The following is a 22,389-nucleotide window of genomic DNA, read 5'->3' on the forward strand; positions in this document are numbered from 1 at the left end:
GCTGACCTCTGTAGTAGAGGTCCCTTGAGGGTGCTGTACGATGAGACCCTCAGGGTCGTTATCTCAGCACAAAGGGCCCCTCGTTTACCTGTTACCCTCTGGAATAAGGTACAGCAGGAACCAGTGGGATCACTGAGGCCTGTGAAATTGAGAAGGGGAGGCACAAATAGCTCAGTGAACAAAATTGGTGGGCGGAACTAGAACTGAACAAAACTAAAGGGCCCTGAGGATGCTGATCACCGGATGTGAGGACTTAACAATAGTTGCAGCCCCATGCTCTGGCTTCTGGGACCTTGTGCAGTTTGCGAGACCCCAGGAAGACTTGTCAGCTGCTGGGCCCCACGGGAGCGGTCTGGGAGCGGGGAAGGCTCCACCAGTGAGCTGAGCTCATCCCAAGCAAGCGGCCAATGGGCTGGCGGGGGTGGGTCTTTCCCCCGGGTGGGCGGGGCCCGGGGGCACTGGGTCTGGCGCGCAGCCCTGGGCTCCAGGAGAAGGCGCTGCGATGACCGCCCTGAGCCGCAGCGAGCCTGTCGAGGCGGGCAGGTAAGGGCGGCGTCCTTGGGCTCCGGGTTCCGGAGGCTGCGGCGAGGGGCAGGGCGGTTGTGGGAGCGCAGCGCCTGGGTGTCTTCTGCCTGCGGGCCGGACACTTCCAGGCCGCGGGAATTCCGGCTCGGGTCAAGCTGCGCGGTTGGACCCTGTGCCGCCTCCTTGCTGCGAGGTGTCCGAGGAGTCGGTCTTGGCGTCTTCGGGCGAGCGGAAGGCACGCTCCTGGACTCACCTCCTGTCGGCCACCTTCGCGGTCCATTCATTTGCGTCTCCATTCATTTCTCACCGTAACGACTCCCCAGTCCCGGTTGCCTCCATCCCCAGGCTGGTGCTTCCTTGCGGGCCCCTGCAAAATCCTCTCCTCTCCCAGCGAGATCTAGGAGCACACGCGGCTGCCCCGGAGGCAGCGTGGAGCTGTCCCAGCACGACTCGGCCGCACCCCATTCACCAGGCCCGGGCGGGCTGGGGCCGGTCTCCAAGCCCGGAGAGCTGGTCCAAAGTCGACCTGGGAGGAAAGGAAAGTTCTTGTAGCTGGAGGAGAGTAAGGGGGCAGGGAAGACACGAGGTGGCATCAAGAATGGGAGCTGTGAGTGTAATGTGTACCTAGCATGCACAAGGCCTTGGGTTCGATCCTCAGCACGGCATAAACCAGGCGTTGGTGAAGCACACCTACAATCCCAGCACGGTATCTAAGATAGTTTACGCTTGCAGACCTCTGGGAAGCTCTCACCGTGAGCTGAGATTCAGGGTCGTCCTGGACTACATAATGAATTCAGGACCAGCCCTGGGGAGTGTGGGATTCAACTCGTGAAGTCTTGAGGGCATGTGGATGGGATTATTTGAGGGAAGACTCACCTTATGGATGAAACTGTGAATTCCTGCTCCCATCCAGTCCCAAGCCTTCGCAGCTGGACATCCCTACTAGTCAGGATGGATCTAGGTAGGGCAAATGTGATCTTGTGCCTACATCAACCCTGGATACATAGGGCTGTGGATTTAGTGGCTCAGCCCTCTAAGGATTTGAGGAGGTGAGGTGTCCAGCTAGCTGTTATCTGCCCTTGTCTCTGTACGTGTTTCCTCCCTCAACATACATGATTGTGCAAAGGTACCCCTCCTTGTAGAGACCTGACAAGCTGGATGTCCATCCCACTTGTTAGCTCTGAACTCCACTCCTAATGCAGCAAAGACAAAATATTGCCAGAAGAGATGGGGAGATGGTTCTCTCACCCTGTAGGCTGCTCTGCAGTCTCTTCAGAGGGCCACTTGGAGTCCAGCACAGTGGAGACACTCTTGAGCAGAGGTTATAATTTGGAAGTCATTAAAAGTGTCCTCAGTGGGTACCATGGGGCAAGTGAGCAGGTCTGGAGGGCAAAGCAATCAGGAAGTTTCTGCTTGGGGCCACATGGAAGTTTTTCCCAACTTCTCAGAGGGCAAGGATATTCTAAATAGCCTGGAGAAGTCGGCCTCAGCCCCATCCAGGCCTTCCCACTGGTGTTGCTTTCAAATTGCTGAACTCAGGTGGGGCTCAAAGCTTTGGGATTAGAAATACCTGTATGCTTATTCATTCACTGGGGGTGTTCTGGTGACCCCCTGAGGGTGAGGATGGTTTGTGCCTGCTCCCCTCCATGGAGATAACTCTTCCATGATCAGCTAGTGCCTGTCAAGGTGACTCCACCCAGCACTTAAGCTGGCTAAGCTGTGGCTTTGGCTGTTGAGAGACACCGTCCCTATTTATAAGACTGACATGAAGAGCTTCGCTCTGAGACTCAGATTCAGTCAAATGCTTCTCCCATTTTCTATGACTTGGAACAAGTCACTTCCTTCTCGGGGCCTGCTTTCCCATGAAGAAAGGAGAGATGTGGCTTAGACTCACCAAAGGCCCCTCCACACAGTGTGCTAACTCCTGTCCTCCATTTCTGACAGTGTCTCATTTCTTGTCATACTTTGCCATTTGCTGTGACATGCCTTGGAAACCCATCAAGCCAGGAAGAGTGAGTGTGCCAATTCCAAGTCTAGTATCTGAGTCTGGAGAGCGGAAAATAAGGTGTTTGTCCTCCTCTGAGAAGGGAAGACAAGTTTCCTTTAATTCTGTATTCATCTTTGACGCAGCTATAAGCTTGACAGAGGTCAGGCTTGGCCTCTGTACCTCTTCACCGGGGCTGTAGGGTGCCAATCTCATCACCGATTGATTCTCTAACCTGTAAACTGTGATTCATTCTCCTGCCTGTTTACTAATGTTGGGGAGGAGGGGGATCCCTGCAGATAGCCCGGAGGAGGAGTTTCCTGGAGTGGGAGGTGGATCAGTAGATAGCAACAGTGTTGCTTTGTGTGTGAGGGCCTGAGCTCCAGCTGGGTATGGCCACCTGCACCTGTAACCTAGCACTAAAGGAAGAGATAGGGACTCCATTGAGACTGCTGGCTGCCAGCCTCCTCCAGGGTCAGAGAGAGACCCTGTCTCAAGGGACAGAGAGTGACAGAGCAGGACACCCTCCTCTGGCCTCTTTGAATGTACACAGGTACTCACCTACAACACACACACACACACACACACACACACACACACACACACACACACACACGAATGAGCTTCCCCCAAGGTGTACCACACCTGCCTGCTGTGGCAGAGTGCATTATTCTTAAGCATATAACTTCAAAGGGACAAACTGCTTCCCCTCTTCTCACATCTGCTTATTTTTGTTAGTTGAGAAATGCTTGTGGGTAGAATTTAGAGTTAGTTTGAATAACTAACTGAATCAATCTTTAAATCAGCGGTTCTCAACCAATGGGTCATGGCCCAGTTTTTTTTTTTTGGGGGGGGGGTGTTGCATATCAGATATTTACAATTCATAAGTTATGAAGTAGCAGCAAAATAATTTTGTGATTGGGGGTTACCACACAACCCCCAAAGAGTTGCACGAAACATTTGGAAGAATGAGAACCACTGCTTTACATCCTTGTCCTAAAATAATATTTCCTCAATGATGTTTACAATTACATTAGGCTATCTACCTACCTACCTACCTACCTACCTACCAACTGGCCAACCTACCTACCTGTCTTGTAGTACCAGGGATTGGCTACAGGGCGAGGCAAGTGCTCTACCACTAAGCTACACCCCAACTCTTTACTTTTTTGTTTGTTTTTCGAGACAGGGTTTCTCTGTGTAGTTTTGGTGCCTGTCCTGGGTCTCACTTTGTAGACCAGGCTAGCCTCAAACTCAGAGATCCGCCTGGCTCTGCCTCTTGAGTGCTGGGATTAAAGATGTGCGCCACCACCGCCCCACCAATTTTTTAAAAATTTATTGTTTATTATTGATTTTTTTCAGAAGGTTCTAGCGTCACCCAGGTTAGTTTCATACTTGATCTCTAGCTGAAAATGACCTTGGACTCTTCTTATTTCTTTGTCTCGGGCTCATGAGTGCCGAGGCACAGGTGTGGAAGTCCAAGGACAACTTTTTTGTTTTGTTTGTGTTTCTGTTTTTTTGTTTTGGGGTCAGGGTCTCATTGTGTAGCCTTAACTAGCCTGAAACTCACAGAGTCCACCCACCTCTGCTCGGATTAAAGGCGTGCACCACTACACCTGGCAAAGGAAAACTTTTGGGGAGTTATTCTCTCCTTTCCACCATAAATTCTAGGGATTGAACTCAGGTCATCAGGCTTGCCAGCCAAGGTCTTTACCTTCAGAGCTGTCTCACCGGTCTGACCTTGAACTCTTGATCCTCCATCTCAAAAGGGCTGGGATTACAGGCTTACACCACTAAGACCAGCTCGGAACTCTTTAGTGGAAATAAAAAGCACTTAAAGAGTTTAAGTGTCTCCCGTGAATTGCTTTCCTTCTTCACGTGCTGACACAGCACATCAAAGGGTTATTAAACAGTTGTCAGAATCCTTCTGGTGTTTCATTTCCTCAGCCCCCTGTTCTCTCTGACTGAGGGGCAATGGCAACCTTGGTTTGTCTGGGCAAACAACTGTCTCTGGTCACAGAACTGCCCCTTTCCCTTTCCAACTTGGGTTGGAATTGACCAAATGACTCAAAGCTTGCCAATAATCTGGCCACACAAAACATGTTGACATCATTATCACTGTTGAAGCCTTTTTGTTTTTCTTTGGTGGTGCTGGAGAATCTAACACGGGGATGCATGCATACTCAACGTTCACTCCACGCTAAACTATGTCCCAAGCTCCAAAAATAACTTTTGAAGGGCTACTCAGAAATTGAGTTTTATGGCAAGTCATTGACATTCAGAATCATAAGGCTTCCTTGTTACCAAACACATTGAAAAATCTTTGTGTTTAACTTTTAAATTTTTCATTTAAGTGTGTGTATGGGGGTGGTATCACTGTAGCAAGGCTGCCCTGAAATGGATTTTGTGGGGTTCCCCTTCTCTTGGCCTCTGAAATATTGAGATTACAGGAATGAGTCACAATGCCTAACTCCAAGTTGGTGGTGGTTAAAATGTTGGAGCTGTGGTTTAGGCTCAGCAGTTAAGAGCACTGGCTGTTCTTCCAAAGGACTCAGGCTTGTTCCCAGCACCCAAGGGTTGGCTCACAACCATCTGTTAACTCCAGTTACAGAAGATTTGATGACCTCTTCTGGCTTCCACAGGCATCAGACTTGCAAGGAGTGCAGACAGACAGATACATATGCAAGGAAAATACCCATGCACATAAATTTAAAATATATATATATATATATATATATATATATATATATATATATTCCTCAGGCTCCTGAATTTTATATAAATTGGAAGTTGGATATAGATCCCTAGCCAAGTAGGGAGGGTATTTTACCCTCCAAGAAGCATCCAATGCCTGGTTCTGTCCCTTTGGGCCATATAAGTAGTCCCTGATGGTTATGTCATCTAAACCCATTTCATTAAAGACAAAAGGAATATGAATCTAATTCTGCAAGTTTTTCTTCATTTAGCAGGTGGACTCTTTCTGTTTAAAGGGTCCCTTCTTTGATTATGTGGCTACTCTGAGGATAGCTAGTACTAGGCAGGCAGAATAAACACTTGGCTCTTTCTTTTTATTTACTAGTTTTCAGGGGCTGGAGATAATAGCTTGGCAGCTAAGAGCACTGGCTGCTCCTCCAGAGGTTTTCCCACTGAGCCATCTCCTCAGCTCTGAACATTTTTTTCTTGGCCCTAAGTTCTTTGATATGGATAATGTTGAAAAGGGTGTTTTGTGTTGCTTTTTTCTCTTGGTCTTTTACATCGTTTCTAGGTAGGTAGTCAATGTGATATAACACATAGCGCATGTTTTCAGAAAGATCTGGGTCTGAGGTCCTACTCAACAAGTCTCACCTCTGAGCTCCCCATTCTGTCTGTAAGACGTTCATCTCTGGCCTTGTCAGAGACCCCCAGGCTATTCGGTTTCTGCAGTTGTAGAGAGTACGTGTTCACCCAGAGGTGTCTTCTTCAAAGTGCCTCCAGCTTGGAGACTCGGATGATTCAGCACCAGCTCTCAGTACTTCCTCTGTATTCCGTTTTAAGGTGTACAGTTCGCTCTACTTTAAGTTTGGGAGTGCTAAGGATAAACGCTAGACAAACACTGCAGTTGAACTACATCCTCAGGTGTCTTAATTAGGGTTTCTGTGGCTGTAATGAAACACTGACCAAAAACAACGTGGAGAGAAAGGCTTTGTTTCAGCTCACAGCTCTCTGCTCACACTCCATCACTGAGGGAAGTCAGGGCAGGAACTCAAGGCAGAAACTATAGAGGAACACTGCTTACTGGCTTGCTCCTCATGGCTTGTTCAGCCCGTTTTCTTATAGAACCCAGGACCACCTGCCCAGGGGTAGCCCCACCTAAAAGGGCCTGGACACTCCTGCTTCAATCACTAATTAAGGAAATGCTCCACAGGTTTGCCCATTACCCAGTCTTGGGAGGCATTTTCTCAACTGTAATTCCCTCCCTCAGATAACCCTAGCTCTCTAGTTTGTATAAAGTAAAAAACAAACAAACAAAAAAGAACAAAAACAAGCAAACAAAAACCAACCAGGGCACCAGATCAGATTTCATTCATTCACTCACTCATTCATTCATTCATTCATTCATTCATTCATTTTGAAACTAGTGTATCTCCTTATACACTCCTGGCTGTCCTGGAACTCACTGTAGCCCAGGCTGGCTTTGAACACAGAGATCCACCTGCCTTTGCCTCCCAAGTCCTGGGATTAAAGGCTTGCACCACCATTCCCAGCCAAAGTTCATTTTTCCAAATTGTGTGTGTGTGTGTGTGTGTGTGTGTGTGTGTGTGTATGTGTGTGTCTGTGTGGGAGAGTGTGCATTTGTGTGTAGGTGCTTTCCAAGGCTAGAGACTTTGCATGCCCCTTGAGCTGGCGTTACAGGCGTTACATGTGTGAGTGAGCAAATTGATATGGGTTCTGGAAACCAAGCTCTGCAACTCTTAACTGCCAAGCTATCTCTTCCGCCCAAAGTTAATTCTTTTTGTTTGTTTGTTTGTTTGTTTTTTGTTTTTCAACACAGGATTGGGTTTCTCTGTGTAGCTTTTGAAGCCTGTCCTGGATCTCTCTCTGTAGACCAGGCTGGCCTCGAACTCACAGAGATTCCCCTGGCTCTGCCTCCCTACTGAGATTAAAGGTATGTGCTACCACCGCCCAGCTCAAAGTTAATTCTTAAAAGTAAACTTTTTATTTGTAAAAATATTTATAAATTCAGTTTCTACATATCTGTAGATTCAAGTCCCATTTTATTGATTTTGTATTTTTAAAGTGTTATGTATTAGTGTGTGTGTGTGTGTGTGTGTGTGTGTGTGTTGTGAGTGCATGTAGGTGCTACAGCATGCATGCAGAGGTCAGATGACCACTTCAGGAGTCCTCTCCTTCACCGGTGTGTTCCAAGGGTTGAACTCGGGCCGTTAGGCCTGTATGATTTACCGGCACTGTTTCTTGTTTTTGTTTCTGGAGGCAGGATTGGTCCGAAACTCCTTATGTACCCCAGGCTAGCCTAGAAGGCTCCACAATTTTGGCTCAGCCTCCTTAGTTCTGAGGTTACAAGAATGTACCCCCCGACAGTAGCTTTGTTAATTTTTTCTATTAGGTTACTTACTGTCTCCGTAATGATTTGGATGTATTCATTGTATATTAGAGACATAAATCATTTCTATAAATGTTTTAAAAAAATCCCCACTATGTTGCCCAGTTGCCTGCTTCAGCCTCAGCATACTAAAATGATGGGCAGCGTTTCACTTACCCTCAGCTTTCATTTGTACGTCAAAATTTAAATTTTAAGCCAGATGATGGTGGTGCACACCTTTAATCCTAGCACTCTGGGTAGAGAGATCCATGTGGATCTCTGAGTTTGAGGCCAGCCTGGTCAAAAGAGAGAGTTCCAGGATACCCAAAGCTACACAGAGAAACCCTGTCTCAAAAAAAAAAAACCAAAATAAATAAATAAAAATTAGATTTTGATGTACAAAAGCTTAAAATTTCTTATGCAATTAAGAACTTAAAAATCTATGTTTAGGTGTGTGTGTATCTGTGTGTGTGTATGTGTGTGTGTGTATACCTGTGAGTACAAGTGTCCATCGAAGCCAGAGGTATAGGCTTCTTTGGGGCTGAGGTTACATATAATTGTGACCCAGCATATAGATGCTGGGAATAGAACCTGGGTCCTCTGGCAGAGCTTAACCACTGAGCCAACTTTCCATCTTCTTCTTATACACTTAAATCTTTGTTTTCTGGATTTTATACCTTACTTGGGAAACTTCTAATATTAAAAAAATTGTTTCTGTTTTATCCTAGATCTTTGTAGATTTAGATTTATAGGTGTTCATCTGGGCATGCTGACGTGTACCTATAATCCCAGTACTCAGGAGGCTGAGGCAGGAGGCTTGCCTTGAGTTTAAGGCCCTGTCTCAAATAAAATCTAAGTTAGACATACATAGATGTTTACTGTACCTGGACTATATTTTTGTGAGTGATCTGAGATAGGTTTTGTCCTACCATATGTACTAGACAACTCATTTTCTCTTTCTCAAAATATTTTCATTATATATTCAGTTTTCTTATATCCAAAGATCATTTTCTGGACTCTCTGTGTCCCATTGGTCTACTAATCTATTAATCTTGTAAGCCAGTAATACCTTTGTAATTTGTTCTGATATTTGGTTGGGTAAAGTCTCCACATTTTTTTAAAAAAATAAAATTCTATTCTCATGCATATAGTCTTCCAGATCAAATATAACGTAGGGCCATTTAGAGTCAACTTACCAAGTATTCGTCTCTCCATCCACCCTCCCCTTATGTAACCTAGGGCTGACCTTCAACTCAGTATCCTCCTGCCTCAGCCTCATGAACACTGTGATTCCAGACATGGGCCACCACACCCACACCCAGCTAAACTACAGATTTTTGTGTTGATTTTGTAACAATTAGAATAGTAAGCTGGGTGGTGGTGGCCCACGCCTTTAATCCCAGCACTCGAAGGCAGAGGCAGGCAGATCTCTGTGAGTTCGAGGCCAGCCTGGGCTACCAAGTGAGTTCTAGGAAAGGTGCAAAGCTGCACAGAGAAACCCTGTCTTGAAAAACTGAAAGAAAAAAAAAAAAAAAAAGAATAGTAATGAACTCTTTTTTTGTTTGTTTGTTTTTGTTTTTTGAAACAGAGTTTCTCTGTGTAGCTTTGCACCTTTCCTGGAACTCACTCTGTAGACCAGGCTAGCCTCGAACTCACAGAGATCCACCTGGCTCTGCTTCCCGAGCGCTGGGATTAAAGGCGTGTGCCACCACCAACTGGCAGTAATGAACTCTTAGGGTTGGGGATGTAGTTGGGTGGGATGGTAGAATCCTTCCATAGTGTGCGTGAGGCATCCCCAGTGGGCCAGGGGCATCTCATATTGTATTAGTTATGTGTCTGTCTGCTAGCACAGTGTCCAACCGAAAAACACTAAAGCCATTTTCTTTATGGTTTCTCTCTGCCCAGCAATCTTTTTCTTTTCTTTTTCTTTTTGTTTTTTTCGACACATAACTCACTCTAGACTAGGCTGGCCTTGAACTCAGAGTGCTGGGATTAAAAGCTTGCACCACCACCACCACCACCACGGGGCAACAGTGGTTTCATTCAAATCCGTAAATCAGTATTTTTCTCACCTTTTAACAATGGCTACAACCTCCATGTATTGTGAAGAACAGTTGAAAGAGAGCTGGCACTCTCTAGGGGTTCTTGTCAATTATACAGTCTGTGGTGCTCCCTGAAGACCCAGAAAGCTGCTCAAGACTGGATCATCGCTCAGGAATCTGCCTGGGGAGCCACGTTGGCGAGAGCCTGCGGCTGGGTGCGGACTCTAGCCCCGCCAGGGTCGTGCACAGCCGCGGCCAGCTGCCAGCTCTGGTGCTGGGCACAGCTCCAGGAGCTAGGCGGGGTGCAGGCGCAGCATCCCAGGAAGCCGGTTGGTGGGGCCGCTGCTCCTGTCCTCACGTCAGGTCTCCCGATCTGCACTAAGCGCTACCTTTGGGCCAACGCGCCAGCTCACTCACCAGCTGGCAGAGGCTGGGCCGCGCCACGCTGACGTCATCAGTGTCGCTGCAGGCGCCGCCTTGGGAACCACTAAGTGTGGTGCTGGAATTCTGGGTGTGGCTGCCACTAGGGACCGGAGGGACCTTGGTCTTCCCAGCTCTTTCTAGGGCAGGTTTAGAAAATAGACTTGTGGTTGGTGCGTCCTTGGGGTGGAGGAGAGTGGCTGGAGAGTGGGGAGCTGTGATAAGGCAGCACCTGATCTCCACCGAGTGCACTCGACTGCCTTTTCGGACCCGGAGAGAAGCATACCGTCCTGCCCAACCCCAGCAACCATGTGGTCTCTGACTGGAAGTGAGGAGAGGCAGGCGAGCATCCCAGGCTGTCGTGCAGAGTTGGCTGAGGGTGTTGTTTCCTCACATGTGGTCAGAGGCTCACTGTCTCTGCTAGTCTCCAGTCTGGGAGCAAGGAAGGAGCCCGGCCCGTCACAGCACCAAAGTGTCCTTGCTAAGGTTACCCGTCCATGTGTCCGAATTCAAGGTCTGTCCTTCACTCCTCTTACTTACCTTGGACAAACCTCAGCACTGTTTGCCCTGTGCTGGCCCAGTCCTCCTTAGGAAATGCTTGTTTCCATGGCAACCTACAGACCTGGAAGATTTTTCTTTTTCTTCCACATATTCTTTAAGCCCTGGGTCTCTTCTCCTACCCTCCTTCCCTCCTCATTTGCATTGAGATAGAATTCATATACCAATAAAATTCATGTTTGTTTGTTTGTTTTTATCCAGTGCTGGAGATGGAGCCAGGACCCTATAAACAACCTGCTGCCTGTCCAATTCTGTGATGTTTATAATAGTTATACAGTTGAGTCACCAAGACCACTGCCTAATTGCAGAACATTTGCCCTGCACAGAAACTAAATGTACCCTTAGACACCACTCCCCATTTGCCTTTTCCTTCCCCCCCAAGGAACTACCAGTCTACTTTCTGTCTGTATAGATTTGCTAATTTTGTGTATTCCTTACACATGTACACATAGAGTAAGTGGTCTTCTGTGACTGGCTTCTTTCAGTTAACAATATTTAAAGGTCCCTTCATGGGGGATGGAGAGATGGCTCAATAATTAAGAGCAATTAGGTTGGGTTCCCAGTCCTGCTTCAGCTGGCTTCCAGCTGCTGGTTACTCCAGCTCCAGGGGATCGGACATCCTCTTCGGGCCTCTGCAGGCACTACACTCAATGACCACTTCCTACCCCACCCCCCATGATTCTTGGCTCTCCCTCTTTCTCTTTTTTTGGTTCTTCTAGACAGGGTTTCTCTGTGTAACAGCCCTAGCTGTCCTGGAACTAGCTCTGTAGACCAGGCTAGCCTCAGACTCACAGAAGTCCACCTGCCTCTGCCTCCCCAGTACTGGAAATAAAGGTGTGCGCCACCACTGCCCAGCTAATTCGTTTTTGTTTTTGCTTTTGTTTTTTGAGACAGGATTTCCTGGCTGTTCTGGTAGAGTGGTCTGGCCTTGAACTCATAGAGATCTACCTACTTCTGCTGAGGGCTGAGATTAAAGGAATGTACTATCACCACTCAGCTAATTCTTTTTTTTTTTTTTTTTAACTTTTATGTATGTTTTCTATAAGTTTGAGTGCTCTATTGCATGTATGCCTGCATGCCAGAAGAGGGCATCAGACCACATTATAGATCGTTGTGAACTGCCATGTGGTTGTTGGGGCTTGAACTCAGGAAGAGCAGCCACTGAGCCATCTCTCCAGCCTTTGGCTAATTCTTTAAAAAAAAAAAAAATCCATGTGTCAGTGTTTTGTTTTTATTTTTAATGGCTGAAAAGAAATACTTTGTTTATTGCTGGGCGTTTAGTCTGTTTGCACTTCTTGACTTTTCTGAATAAATGCTGCTGTGAGCATTCATGCATGGTGTTTTGTGTGGCCAAGCATTTCTATTTATTTGTTTTATTATTTTTAATTATGTGTCTGTGTCTGTGTGTGGGTATGTACATGCTAAGTGCCTATAGAGGCCCAGAGGTGTCAGGTATCCTGGAGCTGAACTTACAGATGGTTGTGAGCTGGGGAATGTGGGTACTAGAAATCCAACTCTGGTCCTCTGGAAGAGCAGTACATGCTCTTAACCACTGAGCCATCTTTCCAGTGTCTGACATGCATTTTAAATTCTCTTTTGTACATGCTAGGAGTGTTTGCTCAGCTCTATAGTAACTGCAGCAGTTTAAAGAATCACCAGGTTGTTTTCCAAAGCACAGGCCCCATTTCAGATTCCTACCAGGTGGAGAGAAGGGTCTCAGTCTCTCCACAGCCTCACCCACACCTGTCCTTGATGACAGTCTTGGGGTCTTGGGGGAGTAGTAGATTATGCTTTGTGGGTTTGATTCTCTTTCCTCATGACTAATGGTGTTTATGGCCTGTTTACATACTTGCTGGACACTTAATATCTTCTTTTGAGAAATACTGATTCAAATATGTGCCTCTCTCTCTCTCTCTCTCTCTCTCTCTCTCTCTCTTTTTTTTTTTTTGGTTTTTCGAGACAGGTTTCTCCATGTAGTTTTGGTGCCTGTCCTGCTCTGTAGACCAGGCTGGCCTTGAACTCACAGAGATCTGCCTGGCTCTGCCTCCCGAGTGCTAGGATTAAAGGTGTGCACCACCACTGCCCGGCATGTGCCACTCTTTAATAGAGCTATTTGTCTTTTCACTGGTAAATTGTAAGAGTTCTTTTTTAAATTGTTGAGCTTGGTGTGGTAGTATACTCATTTAATCCCAGCACCTCGGGAGGCAGAGGCAAGTGGATTTCTATGAGTTCAAGGCCAGTCTGGTCTTCATAGTGAGACTCTGCCTCAAAATGAATGAATGAATAAATATAAATGAATAAATTGTGATTCAAGAAATCCATATAACATAGCATCTTAATCATTTTAAAGATGCAGTTTAGTGTTAAGATCTAGCATGATGGCTCAGTAAGCCTGAAGACCAGAATTCAATTCCTGGAAACCACACTGTGGAAAGAAAGAACCAACCCTCTGAAGCTATGCTGTGACCGCCACAGGCACACGTACACCCATAGCTATACACATACACAATTTAATGAAAATTTAGCTGGCTGGTGGTGGCGTACACCTTTAATCCCAGCACACAGGAGGCAGAGACAGGAGGATCTCTGTGAGTTCAAGGCCAGCCTGGTCTACAGAGCGAGATCCAGGAAAGGCGCAAAGCTACACAGAGAAACCTTGTCTCCAAAACAAAACAAAACAAAAAAAATTCTATTTAAAAAAACAAAGTTGATCATATCCTTCCTTTCATTTAAACCCCTTCTCTGGGTCCCCCTTCAGCTTTGGCCACCTCTCCAGCCTCACTGCTCACCACTTTGCTCTTCACCAGTACCCTCCAGACATGGGGCTTCTGTTATGTGCCTCATACAGCCCCATACCTCTGGCTGCCCACCCTTTGACCTCTCTAATAATCCCTGTGCGGCCACCAGAATCCCTTCTCCATCCAGTGGTGCTCAGTTGCAGGGCCTCTCTCTGTTGCTTTAGGAGAGTCATCCTCGCCCTCCACAGGTGAGTCCAGCCTCCCGGATAGAATTGCTCCTCACCCCCTTGCTTTTCCTCAGCGCATACATTACAGAGTTGTAATTATGTGCTGGTTTATGTAAGTCTTTGCCTCACTGTCTGCCTCCCTGGGCAGGCAGGCAGGCTGTTGCAGGTAGTGCCTGGCTTTCCTTCCTGGAGCACACAGCACTTACCCAGAGCTAAGGGAATAGCAAGCATTTTTAGTTGGTATTTGTAGAAGGAAAGCAGGAGGGAGGGGAACTAGCCGTCCTCTGAGCAAACTGCCAGCTCCTCCTGGGACAGGAGTCCTGACACAGAGGGTGGGTGGCCGTCTGTAGGTCACCTAGCTTCCTGGCCTCTGCTTTTTACCTTCTGAGTGGAGACTTTCTTGTCCCAGAAAGCAATGGTGACTTCCTCAAAGGCTCCAACATAAGTTGGAGGGGCCTGCCTCCACCCCTACCCAGTCTCTCAAGACCCTGGGGCTCCACAGTTGCCTATGGTTCTAAGAAGAGTCTGGTGGGTCCACAGGGCCAGAGGGATTCTGAGGCGGGCATCCTCAGATGCTAGAGGGGGATTCTGCTAGACAGTACCCATGGGTAAACAGAACTGACTTGTCCTCAGAGAGTAGCCACACCCCTGGCAGCCTGGGTTGGGGCATTTGGGTGGCCAAGGTTGTCTGTGTACCTCCCTTCAGAAGAGTGGCCACTTGGAGTACAGGGGTGTTCTGTTTCTGACTGAATGCAAGTCTGTTTTTAGACCTGAATGACCAGCTTCTTGTGTGGAGATGGCCAGGTCCCAAGGAGTCTGCCAAGAAAAAGTGGTCTGTCATCAGGCCCAGGGGGGCCAGCTCGCCAGATGCTGCCCCAGCTGCGGGCCACTGCTGGCAAGGCTAGCAGCTAGCCAGGCAGTTTGTAGAACCCACTGCCTGCCCTGATGTGGCCTGGGCTCTGTGGGAAAGCCTGGGTATCTGTCCTGGGAGGGGACATTCTGCATGTCTTTTGAGCTCTGGGCAGGACAGAAGCAGCAATGATGTCCTCAAACTTCCAGTGGAGGGAGGAGCAGAGAGGATGGTGTCTGAGCATGGCTGGGTCTGGTGTAGCTGTATACCTCCTGGCCAGCAGGTGGGAGCCCTTTCCTGGTGCAGCCTAGGCACAGAATGCCTTCTCTCAAGGACTCCTGCTTTCTTGTGTTGTAGGCCAAAGAAAAGACTGAGGCACGTGTTGGCACGTGTGGAGTTTTGTGAGTGCATACGAGACCCCGTTGTGCCCCCACATTGTTAATTCCTGTGGGGAGGGAGCTGTGCCTCTAAGTATCCTTCAAGGGGTGTGGTGGGACATGGGGCTACAGATCTCCCTGCAGGTAAAGGATGGGAAGCCCAAAAGGGCAGGGCTGTAGGTCCCCCCTCACCACCCCGGCTGCACTTTGGCCTTGTTCGGATCGAGACATAGCACATAAACAAGAGGATTTTCTGTCCTGTTTTGTAGAGAGAGGCACAGGCTCTGACGGAGGTGACAGGATCACCTGAGGTTCAGGGTCCAACCAGAAGCTGCTGTCACTCAGGGCTTGTGCCTTCAGAGACCTCTGTTTCCCAACAAACTGCACACACAGAGGAATCCTTCATCTGGGATTATTTACTGAGCACTGACTGTGTGCATGGAACCGGGCAAGTCCCTGGAGTGTGGGAGACTGGGTGGTAGGACTCTGCCCGGAGCTGGTTCTCCAGGCAGGCTATGCAGCCAACAGTGTTTTCTAGGCTGAATGGAGGCCATGTCCGTCCTTGGACATAGGTGCAGCTTCAGGGAGCAGAGATGCTGAGAAAAGGGACAAGGAGATTCTGTCCTGGGCAGGAGCAGGCTGGCAGAGAATGGCCCAAGCAGAGCTGGGAAGACAGTTTATCAGCCCCCTCTTCCCAGAGCAAGGCCAGCAGAACACCTTGCTGTGACCTCTATCTCACAAGGAACAGTGTCTCTTTGGCAGGCTGAGAGCCCAGACTTGGGTTCGAAGGTCAGAAACAGGAGAAAAAATGTTTAGGGCTAATTAACTAGGGGTGGTTCAGCCACCCAAGCAGTGAAGGGCTTGGGGGACAGGGCAGATCTGGGCTGAGACAAGGTACGCAGGCAAATGTCTTGGCTGCCACAGTAGGAAGATGGATCAGCCTTGCTCTCCAAATCCACTGGGCAGAAAGACATATGGGTTCCCTGTAGGGAGAAGAAACCTGTCCCTGTTACAACTCATTCTTGTTTAGCCAGGGTTCACCTCCCAGGTGGCTGAGACTGCCCATACCTTTCCCTGAGCTGCTAGCTCTCCCAGCTTGTTTGGTGCTTTGAGTAAAGAGGAGAAGCTGGGTAGCGGTGATGCAGAGGCAGGCAGATCTCAGTGAGGGAGTTCGAGGCCAGCCTGGTCTACAAAGCAAGTTCAAGTTCCAGGACAGCCAGGGCTGTTGTTACACAGAGAAATCCTGTCTCAAAGATACACACACACACACACACACACACACACACACACACACACACACTGAGAAATGTCTATCTAGGGAACTCCACTCCCCAGAAGGGCCTCTGGTTATCAGCTCTGATACTTCTCTTTGGTTTCTTTCCAATCCTGTCTCCTGGGGTCTTTGTGGGGAGTTGTGGCCTCTGCCTCCAGGGAAAGCTACAGGAAGGGAGTAATCTCAGGTCCCTGTGCTATATTGAAAAGAGCACCATTAGCTGGGGATGTAGCTCACTTGGTAGAGTGCTAGCCTAGCATGCATGAAGCCCTGGGTTCTGTCTCCAGCACCACATCAACTGGGTGTGTCCTGTAATCCCAGTCACTTGAGAAGGGGCAGGCAGGAGGATGGGAGTTCAAATTCAAGGTTGTCCTTGGCTACATAGTAAGTTGAGGCCACTTGAATAAACGATACCAGGAAGGGAGGGAGGGAGGGAGGGGAGAGAGGAAGGAAGGAAGGAAGGAAGGAAGGAAGGAAGGAAGGAAGGAAGGAAGGAAGGAAGGAAAGGCAGATAACCACTGCCTAGACTGTAGTATGAAGCAGCTTTCCTATTCTCTAGGCACTCAGGAACGAGGGAGGAGCTTTAGCACTGGGCCTTGGGACTCTGCTTTCTCTCTTACAGGGCTAGAGCTGGACTGAAGGTCAGGTGGTAGAGAACCTGAGCTGGCCCTGCTTACCACCTTTTCCCATAGACCCTCCCAGGAAGAAACACGGCTTGCTGGGCTAAGGAAGCTTGCCATGGTTTGAAGTGTATGTGGTACAGTCCTTTTCTCTTTCCGACCCTCAAGTCTCATGCAGGTGTGGCTGTGGCTGAGAGTTAGTTGTTAGACACCTCCATGGCAGTCCAGCCCTGCATGGGTAGGTCACAGAATCCCACCGCTTCCCATTCTTCAGCCATGGAATGTAGGCAGCACCACTTGCCCCACTTATGCTCTAAGCGATATCTAAGCTTTGTGCCTGGTGCGTGGTTTGGGGGCAAACCTAGCCTGGAGGTTTCCTGTCTGGCTGCCAGCACCACACACTGCAAGCAGAATTGGAAGTTAGTGGACAGCCAAGGGGAGCAAACCCCCTCTGCTCTCTCCTGCACTGGAGTTCGGGCCTGTGGCTCCCTGTGTCTACACTCTGCTGACTCTTGCTTAGCTCTAGACCTTCCTCCGAGAACATCTGCACAGTTTGCCCCTGCTGTTCACTCTAATGCACACCTCCCACCTTCTCTTTCTCACCTTGGACTCATTAGAAAGGGAATCTAATGGGCTAGCTACCTCTATATTCTTGGGAGGCTCCTGGCCTCTTGCTTGGGTCTGAAGTATACATGTGGTTCTGGCTGCTCTGGTGTGATCTTTCCACAGTATCTGGATGAAGAGCCTCTGCCTGCCACCACACACCTACCTTTCTTTCTTTCTTTCCTTCTTTCTTTCTTTCTTTCTTTCTTTCTTTCCTTTCTTCCTTCCTTTTCTTTCTTTCTTTCTTTCTTTCTTTCTTTCCTTTCTTCCTTCCTTTTCTTCTTTCTTTCTTTCCTTCTTTCTTTCTTTTTCTTTTTTTTCCTGGAGCTGAGGATCGAACCCAGGGCCTTGACTTGCTAGGCAAGTGCTCTACCACTGAGCTAAATCCCCAACCCACACATACCCCTTTCATCTAAGCACATTGCTAGTCTAGGTGGCCTCCGACTCTTCTCTGGGCAGGGGCTCTGACAAGTGCAGCTCCTTTTTGAGCATTTCCCTGGGATGCTGAGTTGGGGCGATAAGATCTATCAGGTGACCTCCAATTTACAAGTCCAGCTCCGTTGTACCAGTATGAGTTTCAGCGGTGGGGTTCTCTTGTCCCTCTTTCTAGTTAGCAAAAGGGCACAGCCATTTTCTCAATACAACATGTCTGCTAGGTGTGGCCTCAAGACAACAACTACAGAATTATTTTTTGCTCAAGAAAGAAATTCCCCTTTATCCTCGCATTTTAGCATATTAGTGACTCACCCCTGCTCCATACAAATTGTCCTGCTTGTCCTCAGAGGGGCTCCTCTTGCCAGCCAATTTCTGGGTTGTGTGGAAGGACTCTGGCTTTGAGAAAACACAGGAAGATTCCCCAGGAAGGACACAGTGTGGATCAAGCTATCTTGTGCCACATGGGAAAGCCAACCTGTCACTTCCTTGGCAGAGCATAGAAATGGGCTGTGTGACCTTAGCAAGCATGGGGAGTCTCTAGAGACATAGGGGTCACCTGTCTGGCTACAGTGTGCCTAAAACTTGATATGGTCAGGACCTTAGTGGCGCACATCTTTAATCCCAGCACTCGGGAGGCAGAGGCAGGTGGATCTCTGTGAATTTGAGGCCAGCCTGGTCTACAGAGTGAGATCCAGGACAGGCACCAAAACTACACAGAGAAACCCTGTCTCATTAAAAAAAAAAAAAAAAAAGCCAGACGCTGAGCATACACCTGCCTTGTGACCCAGCAATGCCAGTGCTGAGTGTTTACCCACAGGAGTGAATACTTGTGTTCACAAGGCTGCCCTTAGAACTTTTGCATTGCTTTCGTAACAAGCCAAACCTGGAACTGCCCAAGCCTGTCGTTAGTAAGAGGAAAGCAATACATTATAGTATATCCACACAAAAGAATTGCTAGTGAAGATGCAGTTTACACATAACACAGCGTGCACTAGGGTTGTAACTCATTTGGAAGAGTGCTAGCCGAACATGCACAAGGTCTTGTGTTCAATCCCTAAGAGTGGTGGCACAGACCTGTAATCCCAGCATGTGGGAGATGGAGGCAGGAGACTCAGAAGTTCAAGGTCATCCTAGGCTATATGACAGGTTCCAAGGCAGCCTCGGCTACATGAAACCCTGTCTCAAAAAACCAAGTCCTAAACAGATAGGCGTTCAGCATTGTGGATGTGCCTTTGAGTCTTCCCATGCACGTGCTGGATGATGGGATCGCATGCTTCCAGAGAGGAAGCAGTCTGCTGTCAGATGTCAGGGTAATGGTTCTCCTTGGGCTGGTGGGGACGAAACTAGAAGGAAGAAGAAGGGTTCTGAGGGCTGGTTTCCGGGCGTGTGTTTTTGAAGTGTGATGAACTGTTTTGTAGTTAATCCCAGTACTCAGGAGACAGAGGCAGGTGTAGCCCTGTGAATTCAAGGCCAGCCTGATTTACATAGTGAGTTCCAGGACAGCCAGGGCTACATTAAAGAGGTCCTGTCTTAAAAAAAAAAAAAAAAAAAGATAAAAATAAGAAGGGAAAGAAAGGAGAGTGTTGGACTGTCCACCTCCTTGCATACGGTTCCTTTGCTATGTGTAAATTATACTTCAGGCCGGGCGGTGGTGGCACATGCCTTCAATTCCAGCACTCGGGAGGCAGAGCCAGGCGGATCTCTGTGAGTTCGAGGCCAGCCTGGTCTACAGAGCAAGATCCAGGACAGCTACCAAAACTACACGGAAAAACCCTGTCTCGGAAAAACCAAAAAAAGAAAAAAAAATTATACTTCAATATCAACCTAAAAATAGCCATTTAAGTACAACTCTGATGTAACTGCCCTTAAACACGGCTTAGGCAGTCTCCTCTTCTTTTTTTGCTTTTGTGTGTGCCTGTGCAATGTGTATGACATGTATGTACAGGTTATGTGAGTGCACACGTACATAGACGTCAGAGGACAGGTTCCAAGTCAGTACTGTCCTTCCAGCTTGTTTGAGGCAGGCTCTTCTGTTGTGGTTCACTGCTGTTGTAAGCCAGCCTAGCTGGCCCTCCAGTGTCAGAGGATTCTCCTGTCTCAGCCTCTCAGAGCACTGGAGTTTCTGTGAGCGCTGCTTTGGTCCTGAGGACTCGAACTCAGATCCCCATGCTTGCATGCCAAACACTTTACTCACTGGGCTATCTCCTCACAGGCATTTTTTAATATTATTTTTATTTAAAATTTTTTTTCCTCTGTGTAGCCCTGGCTGTCCTGGAACTCTCTATGTAGACCAGGCTGGCCTTGAATTCAGTGCTGGGATTAAAGGCATCTGTCACCACTGCCTGGCCTTCCCAGACATTTTTATTTATTTATTTTGAGATATCCTTAAACTTACTATGTATTGTAGGATGGCCTTGAACTCACCACCCTGCCTTAGCCTCTCAAGTACAGGAACCTGTATAACCACAGCATTTGTTTTTTTCTTGTTCTAAAGCCCTGCTGGTGAGTCTAATGTGAATCCAATTAGTAGATAATGCTAACAGGAGGATGTTAGGTGGGAGGTGAGCTGAGACATGAAGGTGGGGTGGGGAGGCCATCAAGGCAGAAGCCCAAGCCCAGGATGCTGAGCCTTGGCTTTTGAGGTCCTATCTAGGCTAGGAGTCTTCCCAGCTGCCTGTCCCTGTGGCTGCTTCCATGACTTTTGGATTTGTCCTCTCAGGAGCCTGCATGGTGATGTGGCCTTTGTCTGAGGAGAACAGTATTGTTGGCAGCTCTCTCCTTGGAGACCACAGAGGCTTAGTGCCTTGGCTGCTACAAAGGTGATACTGGCGCTGAGCCTGGCTTTGAGAAGAGTTGGCAGGACCCACAGGGAGCTCTAGTATCTCAGAAGTCCACAAGAAGTCAACCTGGGTGGGAGAGTATGGTCCCTTCCTTGGAGAAGTCACCTAAGGGAGCACTCCACTAGGATCTGTGGGGAAGGCCCCACCTGTGACCGCACGAGCCCTGCTGAGATCTCAGCTTCAACATCCACCACAGGCATTGCTGCTGCCAGAGGCTCAGATGAGACCTGGGGGCAGCTCTGCCCTAAGGTTCGGAAGGACTAGGGCAGGAAGGGGCTGGTAAACTTGGGGGATCATTGCCTGGGCACAGACAGCTCGGAGGAGTGCAGCCTAGTCAACTGGAGGCTGCAGGGTTCGCCTGTGCTTTCACCTAGTAGATAGCCCATGCTGCCTTGAGATGGTCCTCCTCTTCCTCTTCCTCCTCCTCCTCCTCCTCTTCCAACTTGTCTGTCTCCTTTTTCTCTTCTTCCCCCTCCTCTCCTCTTTATTCCCTCTCCTCCTCTCCTTTTTCCTTCCTTTTAAAGAGACACCATCTCATGTCCTGGCTGGCCTGGAACTCAGATGTAGCCAAGGATGACCTTGAACCCTGATCCTGATGCCTCCACTTCCCAAGTGCTGGGATTAGAGGCATGCGCACCATATCTGGCCGTCTGGTTCTCTTTATGCTTCCTTGTGCCTTCTGTGTCCCTCTTGATCAGTCAAGCAAGGTAGGTTGAGCGACTTCTGGTGCCAAGGCTGTCTGCCTCCCCCACAGGCCAGGGCTCCTGGAAGGAAGGATCCAGCCATGGGTGACCTTGCCAACTCCTGTCCACCAGCTCCTGTCCATCCCTTGTCTTCTTGCTCACAAGGCGTCACCCTTTTTTTGGGGGGGGGGTGTCAAGAAGCATTTATCTTCTCTGTCTGTCTCTCTCCCTCCCCACTTCCTCCCTTCAGCAAACACTGAGTGCTGATGTGTGCCGGGATGCAGACATACCTGGGTTGGGACGGTGCAAAGAAGACCCAGACCTCCCGGGAGACAAGCCGCGGAAGGGGTTCCGCGGTGAGGGGCTGCTGTGGTGAAGAAAGTGGGGCACTCAGCTGAGCTGCACGGGGTACAGCAGCGAGTTATGAGGGTGGAAAGAGGAGCAGGGCTGGACATGGTGGCGGACTTTCATCCCAGAACTGGGGAGGCAGAAGCAGGTGGGTGTCTCTGAGATCCAGCTTGGTCTCCATAGTGCGTCAGTTCCACACCAGCCAGGGCTCCACCGTGAGACCCTGCTGAGAAACAACTAAACAAAAAGGAAGCAGGAAGATTAGGAGTGGCAGGCTGGGGCAGGGTGGGGGGTAGGGGAGTGGAGTGGAGGGGGCGGGGAACGGAGACTGCAGGTCATTCTGCAGAGAAAGGCAAGGGCAGAGCTGGGTTTTGGATGACTGTGAATGTAGGGTAGAGACAAGGGTGTGAGGGCATGGCTGGGGCAGGTGTGGCTAGGAGAGGATGCCAGAATCCAAGAAAAAAAGAGGCCGGGTGCTGGTGGCCTGAAATCCCAGCACTCAGGAGGCAGAGACAGGCGGATCTCTGTGAGTTCCAGGCCAGCCTGGGCTATAGAGTGAGTTCCAGGAAAGGTGCAAAGTTACACAGAGAAACCCTGTCTGAAATAAACAACAACAACAAAAAACAAACAAACAAAAAAAGACTCCAGTGGCCTGAGCTTGTGTGCTGTAGCTACAACGGAGAAACATATTCCAATGAAGCGCATTGGGCTCTGAGGACTGTATGGGGCAGGAAGAGAATGACTTCAGGTTCTGGCTTGGGGTCACTGTGTGGAGGGTGGAGCCTT

At 48.7% G+C, this 22,389-nt stretch overlaps 1 protein-coding gene across 4 annotated transcripts in view; it reads left to right on the forward strand.

Moving 5' to 3' along the window:
- Positions 1 to 454: 454 nt before the first annotated feature.
- The window catches only part of Gramd2a (GRAM domain containing 2A), a 36,678-nt gene continuing 14,743 nt past the window's right edge, over positions 455 to 22,389 (forward strand). For 3 of the 4 annotated variants that reach the window (XM_036191757.1, XM_036191758.1, XM_036191759.1), the window contains exon 1: positions 455 to 543. In XM_036191757.1, the coding sequence (XP_036047650.1) occupies positions 503 to 543 (41 nt within the window). In that variant the 5' untranslated portion in view covers positions 455 to 502. Of the gene's footprint in view, positions 544 to 21,528; positions 21,612 to 22,389 lie in introns of those variants that run through there. The other variant, XM_036191760.1, reaches the window with a different exon arrangement.

Source organism: Onychomys torridus, chromosome 7 (genome assembly GCF_903995425.1).
Source record: "Onychomys torridus chromosome 7, mOncTor1.1, whole genome shotgun sequence".
In the NCBI taxonomy this organism is placed as follows: domain Eukaryota; kingdom Metazoa; phylum Chordata; class Mammalia; order Rodentia; family Cricetidae; genus Onychomys; species Onychomys torridus.